General features: G+C 34.4%; 1 protein-coding gene across 8 annotated transcripts in view; it reads right to left on the bottom strand.

Annotated features, from left to right (window-relative positions):
* Positions 1-5,398: 5,398 nt before the first annotated feature.
* RNF111 (ring finger protein 111) overlaps positions 5,399-19,739 on the bottom strand; it is a 77,423-nt gene continuing 63,082 nt past the window's right edge. For 3 of the 8 annotated variants that reach the window (XM_045506245.2, XM_010969441.3, XM_010969442.3), the window contains exons 8-14: positions 17,704-18,052; positions 15,721-15,873; positions 14,597-14,723; positions 10,862-10,954; positions 10,006-10,101; positions 8,677-8,804; positions 5,399-7,050 (exon numbers count right to left, since the gene is read on the bottom strand). In XM_045506245.2, the coding sequence (XP_045362201.1) occupies positions 6,933-7,050; positions 8,677-8,804; positions 10,006-10,101; positions 10,862-10,954; positions 14,597-14,723; positions 15,721-15,873; positions 17,704-18,052 (1,064 nt within the window). In that variant the 3' untranslated portion in view covers positions 5,399-6,932. The remainder of the gene's footprint in view (positions 7,051-8,676; positions 8,805-10,005; positions 10,102-10,861; positions 10,955-14,596; positions 14,724-15,720; positions 15,874-17,703; positions 18,053-19,739) is intronic. The other 5 variants (XM_045506246.2, XM_010969444.3, XM_045506247.2 and 2 more) reach the window with 3 other exon arrangements.

The raw sequence follows: 19,739 nt of genomic DNA, 5'->3' as shown, positions 1-19,739 counted from the left end.
CGAGGCCTACAATCTCCAGTCTGCAAGCTGCAGACTCAGGAGAGCCAGTGGTGTGATTCCAGTCCAGAGGCTGGTAGGCTAGTCACCCAGGAAGAGCCCATGTCTCAGTCTGAGTGCAGAGACAAGAGAAAAACAATGTCCCAATTTGAAGACAGTGAAGAGGAGAAATTCTCCCTTACTCATGGGATGTGGGAGGAGGGGAGGTTAAGTCTTTTTGTTCTATTCAGGCCTTCAATTGATTGAATGGGGCCCACCCACATTAGGGAGGGCAATAGATTCAAATGTTAATCTCATCTAGAAAACACCCCCACAGATACACTCAGAATAATGTTTGACCAAACGTCTGGGTACCCAGTGGTGCAGTCAAATTGACATAAAACTATCACAGTAACCATCTATCAGGAATCCTGCAGAAAGAATTTCTAAATTACACGAAGATCTGGCAGTCAAAAGACCAGAAATACCTAGCTATCTCCATTCCATATGTTTCTTTCTCAAACATCAGTGTAGGGAAGTGAAAGTTCCTCCATCACTGATTCCCCTGATGATTACACTTGAAAAAATAGACATTTGCACATATGCCTTCTCCATATGCTAAGCTTTGGTTTGGAGGGGGTTGAGGGGTGGGGAGAACTAAATGTATTCAGGAAGTTTGCACTAGGAATTCTAACAAAGCAGCGGTCCTTGCTTTACTGTACTGTGATAAATGAAAGACAGCCACACTTTTTTTGCTGCCACTTCTATCAACAGGTGTAGTCTATTTCCCCTCCCCTTGAATCTGGGCTAGCCTTGCTTTGACTAACAGAATGTGTCAGAAATGACACTGTACCACTTCCAGGCCTAAGTCTTGGGAGACATGACAATTTCTTCTTGGAGCTCTGAGCCACCATGTAAGTAAGACTAGCTATCCCTCACTAGTGAGACTACATCAAGACAAAGAAATGTCCAGTGAGTCTTCAGCTGTCCCAGCCATCCCAGCTAAAGCATCAGACATCTAAGGGAAGCCATAATGGACACTCCATTCCAGGAAAACTCCCCGCTGAATGCGGCCCCACAAAGAACACCAGTCATATCACACTGAGATAGAACTGTTCCTGCCCAGCCCTGCCCATATTATACAACTATGAGTAAATAAATGTCATGCTTAAGTCACTAAAATTTGGGGTAGTTTGTTACATAACAGGTAACAGACAGATTTACTTAGGGGTATTCCCAATCCTTGCACCAAATAAGCTTTTTGTTTGCTGGAATTGTCTTGTATCTTATTAGTTTCCTATAGTGTCACAGTTTAGGAAAACATAACACAGCCGCTAGAATTTATAATTATTTGTAAACTCTGAATTCTCATAAACATTCTTTGAAGATTTTTTGCACAGAAAACTTGAGTGCCTGAGCCATTTCCAGATGTTTTGGCATTTGGTTGCCTCCTGAGGGCACAGTTTATTTCATGCTGAACCATAGATCAGATGTAACTGAGAGACCTGGGAAGCACTGAAGCCGGTCTGATAGAATTTCTGGCCACAGAAGTCCCGGTATCTGAAGACTGGGTCTTGACAAAGGGGATAAGAGGGTTACTAACTGTGGTGTTTTGTTTTTATCTTTTTGTTTATTTGGGGAGGCAGGGATCAGGCTTTTGTTTATGTTAATGGAGGTACTGGAAATTGACCCTAGGACTTCATGCATGCTAAGCATGTGCTCTACCAGTGAGCTATACCCTCCCCTCTCCCCACCAACTGTGGTGTTTTAAAAATATATGCACAAATTCTTGCTATAGCTTCAAATGTTGGAACTTAATCAACTCCTCTTGAGTATAGGTTATATTTAGTGACTTGCTTCTAATGAATATAATGTGGCAGAAATGAAAGAGTATATGTAACTTCCGAGACTAGATGAAAAATGTCACTGGAGAATCCTCCTTGCTCTCTCCGGGATCACTTGCTCTGGGGAAGCCAGCTACCCTGCTGTGAAGACATTTGAGCAGCCCTATGAAGAGGCCCACATAATAAGGAACTAAGGTCTCTTGGCCAACAGCCAGTAAGGAACCGAAGCTTCCTATCAATAGCCATGGGAGTGGGCATCTTGGACAAAGATCATCCAGATGCAGCAATGACTTCAAATGACTGCAGCACCTGCTATCATCTTGACTGTAACATCATGAGGCACCCTGCGCCAGGAGCACCAAGCTAAGCTGCTCCCAAATTCCTGACCCACAGAAACTTTAGATCTTGATGTTTAAGCCACTAAGTTTCAGGGTTACCAAGCAATAACTTTCACAGCAATAAATAATACAAGTATTTAGGGTTAGGGGAGCGTGTAGCTAACAATGAAGTTCTAGGAACCCAAGTCCACCACAACTTACTCTTTGAGCAAAAACTAACAGTATGGTAGTCTAGATACAGTTCAGTGAAATACATTCATTCCTTTTAAAAGTCAGACTGGTATGCAGTGGATGGGAGACTTACCATATCTCTTCCAATTCCCTTGTCAAACACTCCTCTTACCGAGGCTCTTCAGAATCTAAAAAACAGAATCACTAAGGTAACAGGTCAGAATGGAAATCTGAGTATCTTGAGCTGTGTTATTAGACACACAGGCCATGGCAGAACCCAAATTCTTCCTTTCTAGTACACAATGTATCAATAACAATCTGTAGAATTTTACACCATCCAAAGTTTTTCCCTAAACAAATATTGAATATTACCATCTAAAGCAAAACTGACTCAGAGAGTCCACAATGAAAATTAGCAGTTAGTGAAACTAACCATTCTTTGTAGTGATAAAGGATTGAAAGAGACATGAAATTTGGGCTAATTAAAAGTTTCTCCTGGAAACCATAAAGAAGTTGTGGTGTACACATGCAACAGAATACTACTCAGCTATAAAAAATAAAATAATGCCATTTGCAGCAACATGGATGGAATTGGAGATTGTCATACTAAGTGAAATAAGCCAGAAAGAGAAAGAAAAATATCATTATCACTTACATGTGAAATCTAAAAACAAAGAAAAAGAAAAAGGACACAAGTGAACTTATTTACAAAACAGAGACAGACCCACAGACAGAAAGCAAACTTATGGTTACTAGCGGGTAAGGGGGTTGGAAGGGATAAATCAGGAGTTTGGGATTAGCAGATACTACTATATATAAAATAGATAAACAACAAAGTCCTGTTGTATATATAGCACAGGGAACTATATTCAATACCTTGTAATGGCCTACCGTGAAAAACAATATGAGAAGGAATATATATATATGCTGTACACCAGAAGTTAACACAACATTGTAAATTGACTATATTTCAATTAAAAAAAAAATCTTGTCCTGGAAACCCGTAACTTCCAAATGCTCTCTCAGTCATAACTACCAGCCTATTCAAAGCCTAGAAGCAGCTAATACAACACTGACAGCTTAGTAGTGTGTTTAATTAACCCTTAATGGGCACCCAATCCCTGCATAACACAATTTGATGAGGAGTAACATTAGGAGTGAATGAGAAATTCTAGTTGTTAATTTCTCCATGAAATTTTCTTTAAGTGAAAGAGGTTTCAAATCTTGTGCCAATTCTGATCCAATGGCAGTTAAGTAGCTGCCTAAAACACAGCAGTGGATGGCATTTATGGGCAACTACGTGCCTGTCGTGATTGCAAGGCAAGGAAAGCAAGCAAGCACATGTGCTGGGAATCTTCCATTCCTCCAGCAGAAGGAAAATTTCAACCCGTCAGAGAAGAGCTGAAAAGGATTGTTCCTTCTTACCTAGTAATCTGTTGCTTATTCTCAGTAAGAGAAAGATTAGCAGCAAATACTGATCTATGGTTCAGCACCTCGCAAAGGCAAGGCTATTTGGGTGGTGGAGTGGGATGGAGTGAGCATCAGGGGAATGTATTTTCTTAAGGATGTACTATATGCAAAGCTCTTTACACTCAGTATCTCATTTAATTCCAATAACAAACCATTTCTGTTATAGATAAGATGCTGCTCAGAAAGCTTAAGTTGTTTTGAGCTTACACAGTTTAAAGCCCAAGTCTGACATTAAATCCTATATTCTTTTCACAACTTCAGAAGATCCTATGTGTGGCCTCTGAATTTGTTCAGAATACACAGGAGAGAAAAGAAATTGTCCCCAGCAAGCCCAACCACAAAATTAGTAACATTTATTTTTTTAAGAAATAAATAGTTGTTTTGGACATAATGTTTAAATTTAGGGAAATGACTGAAATCTTTAACTGAGAGAAAGTATTTCAACCTGGATATACCCAATACTGTGACATGTGAAGTCCTGAATAAGCAAGAAAATTTACTGTGTTTCCAGAGGTTTCTGGAAGATAAATTAGAAATCAGGATGCATTTCCTATAGAATTAAGTTATTTTCATTCATGAAAAACTAGAAATGTCCACAGAGTTTACACTTTAATTTGTGTTACAAATACCATTTTAAAAACAGAGCTGGTTTTCTGTATGTCAAATTGTTATGGTTCAAATGATGAAGTGTGCTAGAAGCTAAAATAAAGTCACCAAATAAGAAATATATTTTAAATATCAGTTTATCATTTGTGTATTAACAATGAAAATAAGAATTTGCTGACAAAAGAATTTTAAAGTATTTGGACAGCTATCACTGAAATTTTCATTTTGACATAAGATATAGCAGGATATGGAAGACACCAAAACAAAGCACAAAAAATTAAAATACTAAAAATTATTTTCTTCCTTACTTGGTTCATTACTAATCACATTTTTCTGTAATTAACTGTAGTAGTTTAATAAGTTCCTGCTTTAACAGTTCAGGTATATGCTATGAATACTTGCATTAAATACATTTTAAAGTAATGACGCTTTATCTGTATTAAAAAAATCAGTAGCAATTATTAAACAAGTCAACAGGTAGTTGTGTATCTAAATCTCATGTAATACTAAAAAATAGAGAAATCTATCTGTACTTGTGTTTTGGGGAACATCAAGAGGACTCCATTGTATAGTATTCTCCCTGTCTTATCTCTCAGCATGGACCCTGAGTTTTCCAGTGGTAAAGTCCTACATCCAACACAGGCTACTAGCTCTTTTTCCCAGTAAGATGGCAGACATAAGTCTCCTTTCTGTCTCCCCGCTACACCCTTCTACAACTGTAGCTTAATCAAGTATTCTTTTTAAAAATAGTATTTTATATCCAAATCTCTTAACCATACTCCATCCTCCATCTCTACACATTCTATGTTGAAGCACGTTGATTTTGACAAAATCAGTGTAACATTTACCAATACCAAAAAAGGGGCAAGCAGTCATAACTGAATGAATACAAACAACAAATTATGCAAGTATCAACTTGAGTGAAATCACTATGTTTGAATTCCAAGATATTTAATATAAACTGTTTTATAAAAACTAATTATGAAACACAAAGACAATAGAAATATAAGTTATTTATTAATCAATCCACTTACAAAGCAGGTGGCTTAATGCAAGCTTATTGACATCTTCACATATGATCCATGGGAACATGTCTTCCACATACAGACAGTGATGTTACTGACTGATGCATTTGCAATCTGGGGTGTATTAAGCATATTTAGACAAATAAAATTAGGCTATCCTGTATATGAAAGTATCTTGATAATATGCATCCTGAAGTGGATTAAAACTTTCTCCAAAGGAGAAATGTTAGTACATTAACTTAACTTTAATATTCTATATTATGCAGTAAATTTTAACTATAGAAATTAAAACTTTTATATCAGTGATCGACTCTTGGTAATGTATGAAGTGGGAGTCTAAAACCAGAGCAACAGTAGGTTGACAGTATAATTTGTGCCTCACAGTATCTGCAGATTTACTGTTTTCAAGTTTAAAGAGAAATAAAACAAGAGACATGTAATTCAGCTGACTTTATTTGTCTTTAAACTAATAAAAATCCCTTTAAAAGTGATCCTGGGACCTTTAGTAGTTCTATGAATGCATAGATACCTGCCAATGACTGCAATTCTAAATCCTGACTGAATGTGTTTATAAAATCAACATAAGCAGATATCTTTACTATACGTGCTTAGCAGAAGACTGAATAAAATTCTACATGTCTTCTTCAATTTCCCTAAAATTTCATTAAATCTGCAAGTATATACAATCCAGCTAATTGAAATTAATATTTAGTGTTCATCAGAGCTGTTTCACAGCAGCAAAAATTGAATCTGGGAAATAAAGTTCTAAACGATGTAGGAAAAAAGATAAATACAATCAGAACAGCAGTCTAAATGTATGATATCAATATTCAACTCTATCTGCATTGTGCTGAAAGGAAAAGGATACACCAAGAAAATTTCTATTGATCACTCTGGTGATGTGAATACCACCTGCATCTGATTGAATATGGTTTGTGTTCTGTTCCCAGTATTAAGGGTGGTATTTAACTCAGAACTCCATATTGTAAATATACAGCAGCCATTTTGTCCTAATTAAGGAATGTCTTAATACACAATATTATCATCTTCTAGAGGATCTTTACACATTAAACTAAAGTACATGATTGATTAAATTAAAGGTTAGTAATGGATAAAAAAATTCATAATTCTCAAGACCTGGTACTATGTAAAAAACAAAAAGACCACAAAATTCTACTTACTAAAGCAGCTAATCTTGCCTGCAAGTTTAGGGTCATAAGCCCATAATATGTGCAAAGAAATGCAATACAAGGAACCATGCAAAAATACAGTAAAATGATACAGGAAAAATGTCAAATCTAGAAAAAAAAGCTTTTATAAATACATCAAAATCAACTGTATACATAAACTGTAGGTCTAGCATTAGTTGTACCATATAGCAGAGACAGCACTCTAAGTTCAAGGCTTCCAAATCTGCGCAGGTAAGTCATGCCATCTTTGGTTGACTGCAGTACCAGGAGGATGGGAATGAGGGGTGGGGGCAAGAGTTCTGAAACATGGTGTCAACTTTCACTTGGCAGCTGGGCCTCAATGTCCACTCTGCATATGGGGCACTTCTTATTGGTAATCAACCACTGGTCAACACACACTTGGTGGAAAAGGTGCATACAGGGAAGGCGTCTATTATAGGCAAACAAAACAAAAAGCAAGTTAGTTTTATGACAACTGCACATGGCATGTATTTTTAAACAAATGATACATGTAATAATTCAGTCATATTTTGAAGTTACTAAACCTCTTTCTCTTACGTAAAAAAAAAATCCTCTCTAATGAGAGTTACACCTACATTAAATTAACACTGAGCGATATAGTTAACTGTCACAGCTATGGAATCAAATTATATAAAATCTCAAGAATTTTAAGAACAACTACACTGGCAATTATTCCAACTTTGTTTCTATACATGATCTGCCAATGCAATGGAGATGGCAATATGGTCCATGTAATATAATACTGCAAATATATTTTTAATATCAAATTATTACATTTGTGAAGTACTTTCAAAAATATTTAATTTTCTCTCAGAAACCTTAGAACTTAATGTTGTAAATATATAGCAGCCATGTCATACTGATTAAAAATTGTCTTAATAATAATATTACTTTCTGTTTAGAGGATCTTTATACATTAAACTTTAAGCCCGTGATTGACTAAAGGTCAATAAGATTGTTTGAGATTGTTTTCATGTGATATTATCCACTTAATATTATGCTACTCTTTTAAAAGTAGGTTAAAAGAGATGTTTACTTTGTACGCTACACTAAGTTATCAATTAGAAATTGAGAAATAAAGCTTCCTTGCAATAACAGGGTAATATTAAATCTATAACAGTAGGATAAAAGTTACTGACTTAAGTGTCCTTTTCTACTTCCATCCACTGTTAAGAGTTGCCATACATTTTCATACTTCCTAACATTTTGCAACAATAGTAGCTAAAAGGAGGTGTTCCAATTACTCCTGGCACAATACTGTCAAAATTATTGTTAAAAATATTATCCATATTTATAAATCGTCACGGGAAATACAGTTTTCAAATAAGCCTGTATGTGGTATGGTAGAGAGTTGTTTATAATTTTTTCCTCTCTCAGCCAAGTGAAGAAATATGATAAAGCTCTCCTTATAAACTAGGGCAACAAAATTACTATAAAGTTGTTATATATGTTATAGAGCCTGTTTCATATAAGATTATGTTACATTAGAAAAACCAGAATAGGAACAAAACAATTATTTAGGAGATTATAAAAAGAAAAGCCTAAAATTAATATTTGGTTAGCATAATAATATTTTCTAAGTCACAAAGTTGCAAGAAGAAAACAGTCTGACAAGTTGAGAGGAAATTTTAGGACAAGATTATAAAAGATGCTATAAAACAACAGCATGGAGCTAATCTGGATCCCCCCTCTTAAAGTTTTGGAGAATACATTAATCTAACTGTCTTGGCCTCCAAAGCTTCTCAAATTCTACTTTCTGCAAGATTTATGGAGGACAATTTTGACCACAAAATTTCCCTGGCCAAGTCGTGGTGTGGCCTAAAACAGGGAGTATATTTCCTATCCCCACCTTTGTTGGAAATACATAGACTTTAATCTTTTTATTCTTTCATTCACTCACAATAAGAAGGCAATTCAGAAACCGGTAATATACAATTATGCCAGGACTAATCTTTATTTGGTTTCTGGTCTACTTTCAAACAAAATCTCTTGTGTAGTTTTGACAGTGGATTTTAGATAATTAATGTCTAGTTACCTCACATCTTCACCTTCCTCTAAAATAGACAAACAGATAGTACATTTTTCCTCTGTGTCTTCCTCAGTCCCTTCTTCCCCATCTTGTTTGCAGTGCAGTTTCCTCTGTGAGAACCAATCAGTTGTTACCTTATTAGTAGAGATGACATTATTGAACAACTGAGTAAAGTCTGCGTTTATTTGAAAAACAAAACAAAACAAAACAAAACCACCCATTCACCCACAACTTATACCCCAGGTACAACTCTCATGAATTAGTGGATGAATTAAGTGACAATCATCAACTAAGTGTTCTTTTAAGACACTTACATAATCAGCATCAAAAGCAAAATTGAAAGCAACAGAAATTCATCAGTTTGAAATTTCTCATTTTTAATCCACCATTAGGATAATATACACTATTTTTGTCCCATCATGACCACAGCTAGAACACTTTATTTTAGTAATAAATGTTTCAAATAACATTAATTAATTAAAAAATTAATGTTAATTAGTTTAGACAGTTGAAAGAACTTAAATTTAATAACACCTCATTATTATTCTTAGAGAAAGAATGAAAAATACAAAGAATAATAATTTTAATACTTTATTTTTCTCTATAGAACTTTGTTGTTTGTTGAAAAACATTTATTTAACATGTCTACTCCATAATTTCTAGCTGGAATACTACATACGGAATTGAGGGTACAATACAAGAAATGTAGGTCAATTTAAATATCCATCAAAATAACTGGCTAGTTAAATTATGGTACTACTGTATGATGGCATTTTGTATAAGCTATTAAAAAGAATGTGGCTGATCTGTGTGTGCAGATATAGAATGAAACGAAAATGTATAAAACCGTGTGCATATTAACTCCTTTGTGATATTTTTCAAAGTGGAAGAAAAATATATACATATGCACATTATTATAAATGCATAAACATATGTGGAAGATTACATAAGAAATCTTTAACCATTATTTTTCTTCTGGGAAGGAAGACCAGGATTGCAGGGTAAGAGACTTCAGAATATGTATTTTCATACTTTCAATTTTTTAAAAACCATATGCATGTATTATTTCAGTAATAAAAAATGTAGTTGCTAGACTCCATAAACCCAAAGAAAGTCCATAATATCTTTATTTTCTTTTTTAAATTTTTCTTTTTTATTTTTTTGGTAGGCACTCAACAGGTAAGTTTACTGAACAAAAGATTCTTTAAATTCTACAGTGCTTTACAATTTTCAGAAGTGTCACACATGCTTTCATATATATTATGAGAAAGTCCATAGTAATAAATATTATGCACTTCAATAATAATGTAGGTATTTCAGAGAATAAATTCTTACCTTTTTGTATTTATGTGGATATGTACATCTTTCAATTGTCCCCTGGGATGCTCCACGATTAACATTTCCTAATCTTTCTTCCAAATGAATAAGTTCCTGAAGGTGAAGAATGACTAGTATTAAAAGCCAGAATGATTATTTCTTGAATAGCACTGTCAATACTGTAAAAGCCAAAATGTGCAATGTAAATAGAATGTTCAAAAGCCATATATGTTAAGGCAAATGGCTGTGTATAATTCTCTCTCAGCTTACTAAAGTGCATGGCAACGTTATCCTTACAGACTAGGGCAATGTAATACTACCACATGGTACTACACAAGTCAGTAAGCATGTATGCACGTAGAGGACGAAATCACTCTAGTAAAACAGGGAAACAAATCAAACAGTAGTTCTAAGATCCACTGACTCCAATTTCCAAGCTGACATGAAGAAACAAAACTTTACATAAAATTCAAAGAAGATATTTAGCTACAAAGTGAATTACTGAGATTTCTTTTTTTCCAGCAATGCTTCTCTAAAAATTAAGTTTGGACTGAAAGCATTAAGGTTTTTCTCCCACATTTAGTGGTATGGTTCTTTATCTGATATTTAGATTAATTTAATAAATTTCTGTTCTATATTAGATATTTCACTCTTCTTTAAATACTTGAATAATTTTTGACACTAAGATTAATACTGCTTACAAACCCTTCTACAATAATCCCTAGAGGCAAAATCAGAAATTCAGACATTTTTTACTGCCGCCTTCTGATCCCCAGCCACTGTAGCGATCCTACAGTTACAAATACTAATAATACATACATTCTTTCTTTGCGTGAAAGACACTGTAGCAAACATCATTAATTTTACTACATACCTCAAAATTGCCCCTGAAAGGACCTCTGAATGATGTTCCATCCAATCCTGATGAAATGTAACGAATGTGAGGATAGCCTGCCATGTCAGGAACCTATTTTAATAGAAGAGATAGGCTATATCAGTTAAGAATAGGCCCAAGTTTTACTGTTAACATTGAATAATTCAGACACTCAATTCTCTCCTTTCAACTACTCACAAAATTCAACTTCAGTAAGTATACACAACTCCAAAGGAGCATTCTGTAAGAGAGATTCCTCTTCAAAAATAATTTCTTTTATAATACTACTGAATTATAATCAGAAGGGAAAAAAGAAATAGCTATTTCATAACAGGTTTATTCTAAGTTGATTTATTTTGCACAAAGAATCTTAAGTAGAAAATACTCAAACCTAAGACTGATGCTCTTAGTAGCCTAAATGTATAAAGAGCAAAATTTTCATAATTTCTGGTCAATTTCAGAGAAATTGAATGGTATTAAGATATAAAAATGAATAAAAATTTCCAACAAAACTTAACTTCAAGATAAAAATTTTATTTGCCTTCCCCTAACTCTATATTAGCCAAAGGTACCCTTGCTCCTTTTTCGGTTTGGTTCTGTTAGTGAAAGTTTTAACAGTTTAAAAGTTAAAATAAAGTTTAAATTTTCTAAATATTTGTTAGGTATAGCCAATCCTCATTATTCATGTTCATGGATCTCTTTTGTGAATTCACCTACTTGACAGAATTTATTTCTAACTCTAAAATTAATAGTTGTGCTCTCACTGTCATTCTTGGACCTGCACAGCACAGCAAAAAATTTGAGTTGCCCAACATGTATGTCCTCAGCTGAGGTAGAAACAAGACTCTGCTTACCTGTTTCAGCTCTTACACTGTAAACAAGTCTTTTTTGCAGTCTATGTAGTGCAATGTTTTTCACATTTTTGTGCTTTTTATAGGTAACTTTGTTGTTTAAGATGGCCCCCAAACATAATACTTAAAGTGCTGGCTAGTGTTCCTCAGTGCAAGAAGGCTGTGATATGCCTTATGGAGAAAATATGTGTTGATAAAGCTTCTTTCAGGCCTGAGTTATGGTGTTGCTGGTCACGAGTTCAATGTTGATGAATCAACAGTATATGTCAAATATAGTGTCTTCAATCAGAAATACACATTAAAATAAGGTTATATATCAACTGACTGGTTGTGACCAAAGGATTGCAGTAACCTAGCACTGTATTTATCTGGGGAATAAAAGTTCAATATTTGCTTCCTCAGCGTTTGCAGAACTTTATAGAACATAACTATGGTGACTAACAAGAGTTGACCATAGTATTAGGAAAGGGAGATTCTGGGACAGAGCACCATTCTTTCATCTGTATAAATAAATCTCCCAAATTATTTTTTAATCAGCACTGAATCACAGCATACCCCTAGCAGTTTTATAGCTTTAAAAGACAGTTCATATGTGGAAAAGAATTTAAAGTGAGCAATAACTTTTCACCTTCAAATACCCTATTATTTAAATATCTGCAACTTTCCTTATAATCAAGATCAACAGTATCCAGCTTTAAGCAGATAACCTAACTTCCTACACATCTCCAAGAAAAAGGATAAATCAAAAGCCCCTGCCCCCCACATACTTACACCACATATATCCTGTAACCCTCCCTAACCCCTCCCTCTAGTTTTCATGGGTGACCTTCCTCTTTTTCCTATTCAAAGATAAGCTCTATCACCTGTGCCCATCTTCTCCTGCTTCCCCACCCTGGGTCATCCTTAATTAACTGCTACCCACCCCTCTCTTTTATATCTTCAAACAAGTCCTCTCTAATGCTGTTTTGTCTTAAACCTAAAATTTGTATATTTTGTAACAACTTTATCACCTTGTTTTAATATGCATTTCTAAAATTACTTTCAAGTTTCTCTAAACTCAAATCACCTCTTTAAGCTGGAACAAATTCGAACACTATTTCCCACTTTCCCTTCACTGCCAAGTTTATAAAGCAAATAGCTCATGTTCACTATCTCCACATTTTCACCTCCCTTACTGTAATCTAGGACACACCCCATCTCCATTCCTCACCATACTGAAATCACTCTGACAAAAACTACCAATATAACCACTCAATGCCACATGCACTCAACATTTTTTAAGCTTTATTTTTTTGTGGTGAAACACTACTGACCATATTATTTTGACATTATTCTAACCTGGTTTCTCCTCAACTTCTCTAGATGGTTCTTAGCATCCTTTGTTTTACGTTACAGTATTATCATTTAAATATAGAATTATTATTCTCCAAGGTTTTTTCAACCTCTTGTCAGTCTGAACATTTTTCCTGGAATTTAATCCTCTTCCATAGATTTATATATATAATGACAGATATGTGACACATATATATTATATATTGATAGATCACAACCTATCTTTAACTTGGATATCAGTTTATATATAGTTATATATGTATATTTATATATAGTTTTTATATTTTTTTTACTGAGGTATAGTTAATTTACAATATTGTCTCAATTTCTGGTGCACAGCACAATGCTCAGTCACATGAACACACATGCATTCGTTTTCATATTCTTTTTCACCATAATTCCTACAAGATATTGAATATAGCTCCCTGTGCTATACAGTATGAACTTGTTCGTTTATAGTTTGCAGGTCAAGCCCATACACTTAACTTCATACTGGACATTCCACCTTGATACACAGTTATCTCAGATTCAGTATGTCCAAAACCTAACTCATCTAACTCCTTCCCTAAACCCTCACCTAATAGTTTCCAGTTTAGTGAATGGCAACAGCATATACCTAATAACCTAAGCTAGACATCTGGGAGTCATCCTAAATATTATTCAAATGTATCCCATCATTTTTATGCCAACTGCCACAGCCTTTGTCCAGGCATTCACCAACTTTTATCTCTTCTACTATAATGTCCTAACTAGGATCCTTCCTCCTACCCTGAAATCTATTTTCCACACAGATGAGGTAGCGGTTTATCTACTACAACCTGATTAAATCACTTAACCACAAAAATGTGATAAAGAGATTCCCCTTTCCCGAGTCCTAGATTCTTGGCAGGGCAGATTTCTCACTGCTGAGTGATCCTTACCCCTAAGATGTAGAAATACCAACTTACTTGGAGTTCCTTGTGCTTATGCTATTTAAAAGCTCTTAACGTACTGTAACCACTTTAAATCATCATTTTCAATTCCAAAGCCTGTTTAGAAGTTGCATGTATAATAAAGTGTCTTGGAAACCTCTGCAGTGCCTCTACCCACACAAGACAAAACTATTCACCTCTCTCTACTGCATAATATGTATTATAAAGAGAAGACTCAATTTATGCTAAACTTGTTCTTTAGGACTCAAATTGGTATTAACAAAAATCTGAACCTGTTCAAACCAGATGTACAGAATTAGTATAGTCCTTCTGCTGATCAGAAAATAAAGTATGAATGCATCAGAACAGACCCATTATCACTTATAACAAAATAAAGCACACGTTCTAGAGAGAGCGGATCAAGATTGCCATCTTGGTATAAATGCAAATACAAATACATATTCTAATATATCTAATACCTTTATATAGGACAATTCCCATCTAATAATAATTCTCAACCTCTACTAAAACATCTATCAACAACTAATATGTTAAAAATATTTTCAGTAAAATATTTAATTTAGAAAAGGAAGAATAGTTTTCAAAGAATATGTCAGAATTTTGAAGTTTTCGTATTTTACCATTAAAGGAAGAGCTCCTAATTGTAAGTGATGAAGTCGAGGTGGTGCGTGGTAATGGGCCAAGTGAGGATGCAATGCTCCAGGCGTGTAAGTAGCTGCAGTCACTCCAGCTTCAATTCCCAGTTCCCTGACAAGGATGAGAACAGCTTAACTTTGAGACATCCTCACACTGTCTTTATTTTCAACAGAAATGGGGGGAGTATGTTTACATTTTTAAAAGTAACCTGAAGTTTCTTAACTTAGTTGAGAAAAAAAGATAATTTAGCCCAAAGGATATAACTAATAATTTCAAGTTCATTTTGGAAATTAAAACTCAAAAATTCTATTTTATGATCATGAGGAGCAAAGCTTGCATTCAGTTTCACATCTTACAAAGGAAGAAAATACAATGCATGGCCCCTAAGGTTCCTTCCAATCTAAAAGTCTCATTCTACTTGAGAAGCGTATAGAATAGAGTTTACATGAATGTTGCTCCCAGGGCTTTCATTTGTTGGGTAGTGTCTCTGGGTTGTTGGCATCAAGGATAATTACAAGAGTAGACACTTCTATACCTTATAAAGCAAGGGTAAACAAAATTTTAGAAAGAATAAAATTGGTTAAGTGCCAAATCTTCATTTATGTATTCTCATTTTCTGTTTTGCCTCAAAAGTTACTGTGGAACAAGATCTGAACGACTACCTACAAACAACGGATCCAGAAAGAAAATTAATGTAAATCTGCTTCCACTTCTCTAGGAAACAAGCCTAGGAAGACGCAGGCTGAATTTCACTGAGAACACCAGGGGTTAGTGGTTGAAAAGCAAATCTGAGTTCAAAGGTTGGGAGGGGCATCGATAAAGAAGTTGTGAAAACTAGGGTCCATTTAGAGTTAACTTCTGATGGTAGATACCTGAAAAACAACAACAAAGCCACTACTCCTATTTGACATGGTTCCCTGCCCCAGAACTCAAGCTCCTACTCTCCTCTCCAGGTCTCTATGACTTGCCAGAGACAGTGCTTCACAGCTAAGCTGGAATTCAGTTTCTCCACATCACCCTTCTGTATGGCATTCCACCACAGAGTATCTCTTCCAAGTTTTTAATCATAAACTACTGAGCATAGCTTTGAAATAAACACAATACTGACCAGGCAGATCTCTCTGGAGCCTGTCGAGGATGTGAAGACATAGTCTGAGGCACATGAATATGATGCCCATGACCATAGTTTGGGTGCATCCTATGTGGATGGGGTGGGGGGCGTTCATGTGCCCGCCTGGAAACACAGAACACAAAAAGACCACTGGAAATAATTGAATAATTGGTTATTTCTTAATGTAGAAAAAACAGTCTAGTATTAATATTACAAACATCTATAGATTAGTGATGAAATTAATTCTCTAACAATTAAAGAATATAATTTAATTATTAATAAATCAATAAACCATAATCCCACAAATTCTCACTGTTCATTTATAAAAATGCCTCCAATTTAAACATCATCCAAGGGAAAAGAGAGTTTTAACATCATTTTGTATATCTTCCATACAAGAGATATTTCAAATAGAATAACAGGAGCTAAATGAAAATATTTTAAAAATTAATACTACAGCAAATGCTTAAAGAAGTTATTTTATATAAACATACAAGGCAGGAAAATGGAAACTATTTTCTTCACTTTTATATTGTAATAACATTCATCCATTTTAATGGATAAACCTTGTATTAAAAAAAATTTTAACCTTGTGCATTTTTTCAAATACATGCAAATACATGTCAACATATCTGGAAAAAACTGGTATTAGCTCCATTCACACTCTTTATTTGGCATCCCAGCTTATTACATTTTCTCTTTGTAGTATAAAGTCAAATATACTACTGTAAATGGTCATGAAGTTCTAGACAAAGGGCACTTAAAAGAAAAACAGTTTCAGAGATTCACTTTTTATATAATTCTTAATTTCTAACAGTTTTGAACCCATTTATAGATTTTGCATGTCTAATCTTAATGATTTAGAACAAGTAATTTTCCAGACACTGGAAGATATGAATGTTAAATTGGCAACTTTCTGTATAAAGGGTCACTATACTAGAACGACAGCAATAACCAGACATTCTGAATATAATCTTAAGTTATGTAAGTAAAGGAAGAAGTTACACAAGTTCCAGGTCATTAATTAGATGGAGAGTTTTGTGAGCATCCTGTATGGGCCAAGTAGTTAGAATGGTTTGCTCTATAGGCCACGTGGTCTCTGTCACAACTACCTAACCCAGCTGTTGTAACATGACAGAAGCCACAGACAATGCATACATAAATAAGTGTAGCTGCTTTCCTGTAAGACTTTATTTACAAAAACAGACAGGCAGAGTAAGACCAACAAAGTATGTTGCCCTGAATTAGAAAATCAGATCCTGGTTAGGGGAGAGTATAGCTCAGTGGTAGAGCACGTGCTTAGCCTGCATGAGGTTCTGGGTTCAATCCCCAGTACCTCCATTATAAAGTAAATAAGTAAATAAACCTAATTACCTCCTGCCTCCAAAATAAAAATAAAAATAAAATAAACAGGAAAAGCAAATTATTGAAAGAAAATCAGATCTTGAACTTTCAAAAGAAAACAAAAAGTTCAATTACAGTCTTTTCATAATGTTTGGGGAATATGATATTTTAATATTCAAATTTATAAATAAACTAAGGTAAGAAGACTGGTGTTTCAATGCCAGTTGTTGAAAATTCTACTAATACTCTTCTTCCCTCTGGTTGGTAACATAAAATAAATCAAATTAAATCTTTAATAGCTTTATATCTTATTATTCAGGATCTTTAATTTTAACATTAATCTTTAGTTTGGAATACTGAAGAAATAATCAAGAGATTGGTTTGTAAAAATAAATGACCACAAGTCATATCCTGAAAATGCTTTGATTTCATTAAATAACCCAATATAAATGTGTTTTGTCAATACCTACAACTCAGAATAAGACAGAGAAAGATTCTGGTTAGTAAAGAATTTCCTAGTGAGTTGAGGATTTAGTATAGTTATATCACTCTAAAGATTTTATAGTTTTAAAGACTAATAGAAATAGAAGGAGAAGAAATAACGTGTGATTATCTTTTTAAAAACAAAAAACATACGTTGGATGCTGCATCATCCTCCTCCTTTGAACTTCCATCCTCTGCATCACTTCATGAGGATGCAGTCTCTGTGCTGGAGGTGCGGTGGCTGGAATATGGTGTGAAATTGGCTGGTGTGTGGGAGGAAGATGCTGAGGGATTGGTGCAGCCGTACTGGCTAAGTGAGTTGGGGCTGGGGGTGCCACAGGGTGAGATGTTGCATGAGAAGATATTTGAGAATGGAAAGCATGTACAGGATGAGGAATAACATAATCCACTTGAGGTGGAGGCTGAGTCTGAGGAGGAGGGTTTCCATGAGAGTGGGGGCAGGCAGAGGCTTGATGATGAAGTGGTCTTGTCAAAGAAGCATCTGTTAAAAAAAAAAAAGGATAGGCACCATGGAGTTGGGCATATACTGGCATTATGCATTCCTACTATATTTTACAAACATATTAGCACGTATTTAATTTTTATGAATACTTTATCAATGCTTCAGTCTGCTTAGTTCTGCTTGGCAACCTGCTTTCTTCTTTGAATAATCTTAGATATCTTCTCATGTCAATATAACACAGCTTTACTTCATGCACAGCTTCACAGCATTCTATTACAGGAATGAATCAAAATTTATTGACAAAATCACCAATTGATAAAAATTGAAAGCAACCCAAAGCTGCAATAAACATCTGTGTGTATGATTCCTCTTGTGCTCACTCTCTTTCATATATGCATGCACATGCACACAACACACTACTCAACAGTTTCTCTAGCATAAATTCCTATAGGTAGTTGAGTCTGAGGCAGTAATTTACATTCAGATATTAGTTGACAAAATATCCTTCCCAAAATCTGACCATAATTAATTTCCATCAACAGTGCATAAGCGTTTCTGCCTAATTACTCCTACATTATCACTAAATTTTTAAAATGCTAATTGGACAAAAATCTTGTATTTATAAATCACTTACATTTCTTCCCTGAATTATCTATTCATATTCTTAGCCTATTATTTACCTTTTTCTTGCTGATTAATAAGTATTCTTTGTATACATGGAAGCTTTGTCAGAGGTAGTATAAATTTTTTTTCAAATTGCCTTCTGTTAATTTTATTTTGCCATATTCAAGTTTTTCACTTTTGTGTAGTCAAATGTACAAATTACATATTTATAAATATATAAATCTTGTTTTCCTTTATGATTTACTGGTTATAGAGCACTACAGAGAGGTAAGGAACTTGCAAGTCCTCCTAGACAAGTCTCCAAAGATACTCTTTCATTGCTGATCTCTGCTCCACGCTTTTTCCCGTGCTATATTAAGAAGAAAGAGGGATATTTGCCAGGAACCTGCCATGGAAAATAGCCTTAAAAAAAAAATGGCTTCGACCATTTCTTCATTTTGAATTCTTATGTTCCAAAGTGACTATTGAAAGGTCCCTCAGAGGAATACACATCTCTCTTACTCTAAAAGATGTGCATCTGTTTACTAGAAATACATTTGTCTCCTCTTTGGATTTTACCCTAATTTCATTTTATCTGGAAGATTTTCTTTGTAGCATTGTACAGAGTTATAGTGATTCTCTAGTTTCATTACAGAATGATTGCCTTCAATATCAACTTCTTTGATTCATGCAGCAGGGGTGAAAGTTAGGTCATTCAGCCATATTTTCAAAGGAAACTGCAAGCATGTATTTAAAGGAAACTTTCACTAAGCTCAATATAAGTTGTGAGACATACTTTAAAACTGATTTTCTAAAAGTTACATTTTCAAATCAATGTTATACTCCAAGAAGTTACAAAGCTCAGTACTTCTTGATTATCAGAAAGAGTCACTATGTTTTATTATTGTTAACTATATCCTTCCTTAAATTTAGAGCATTTTTTTTCCAGTTTCACTTTAAAGTTTTCTATTTCTATAATCATTACAGGAAATAATATTCACAAATATCACAAAACTTTGAAGTTTTGTTTTAGAATGAATTAATTTAACTCCTCATTCATTTTATTTCTTTTTCAGCTTTATTGAGGTATAATTAATAAATATAACTAAAAATTTTAAGTGTA

Source organism: Camelus bactrianus, chromosome 6 (genome assembly GCF_048773025.1).
Source record: "Camelus bactrianus isolate YW-2024 breed Bactrian camel chromosome 6, ASM4877302v1, whole genome shotgun sequence".
Taxonomy (NCBI): Eukaryota; Metazoa; Chordata; class Mammalia; order Artiodactyla; family Camelidae; genus Camelus; species Camelus bactrianus.
Note: the sequence above shows the minus strand (reverse complement) of the source record. Positions and strands in the feature narration are given on the sequence as shown.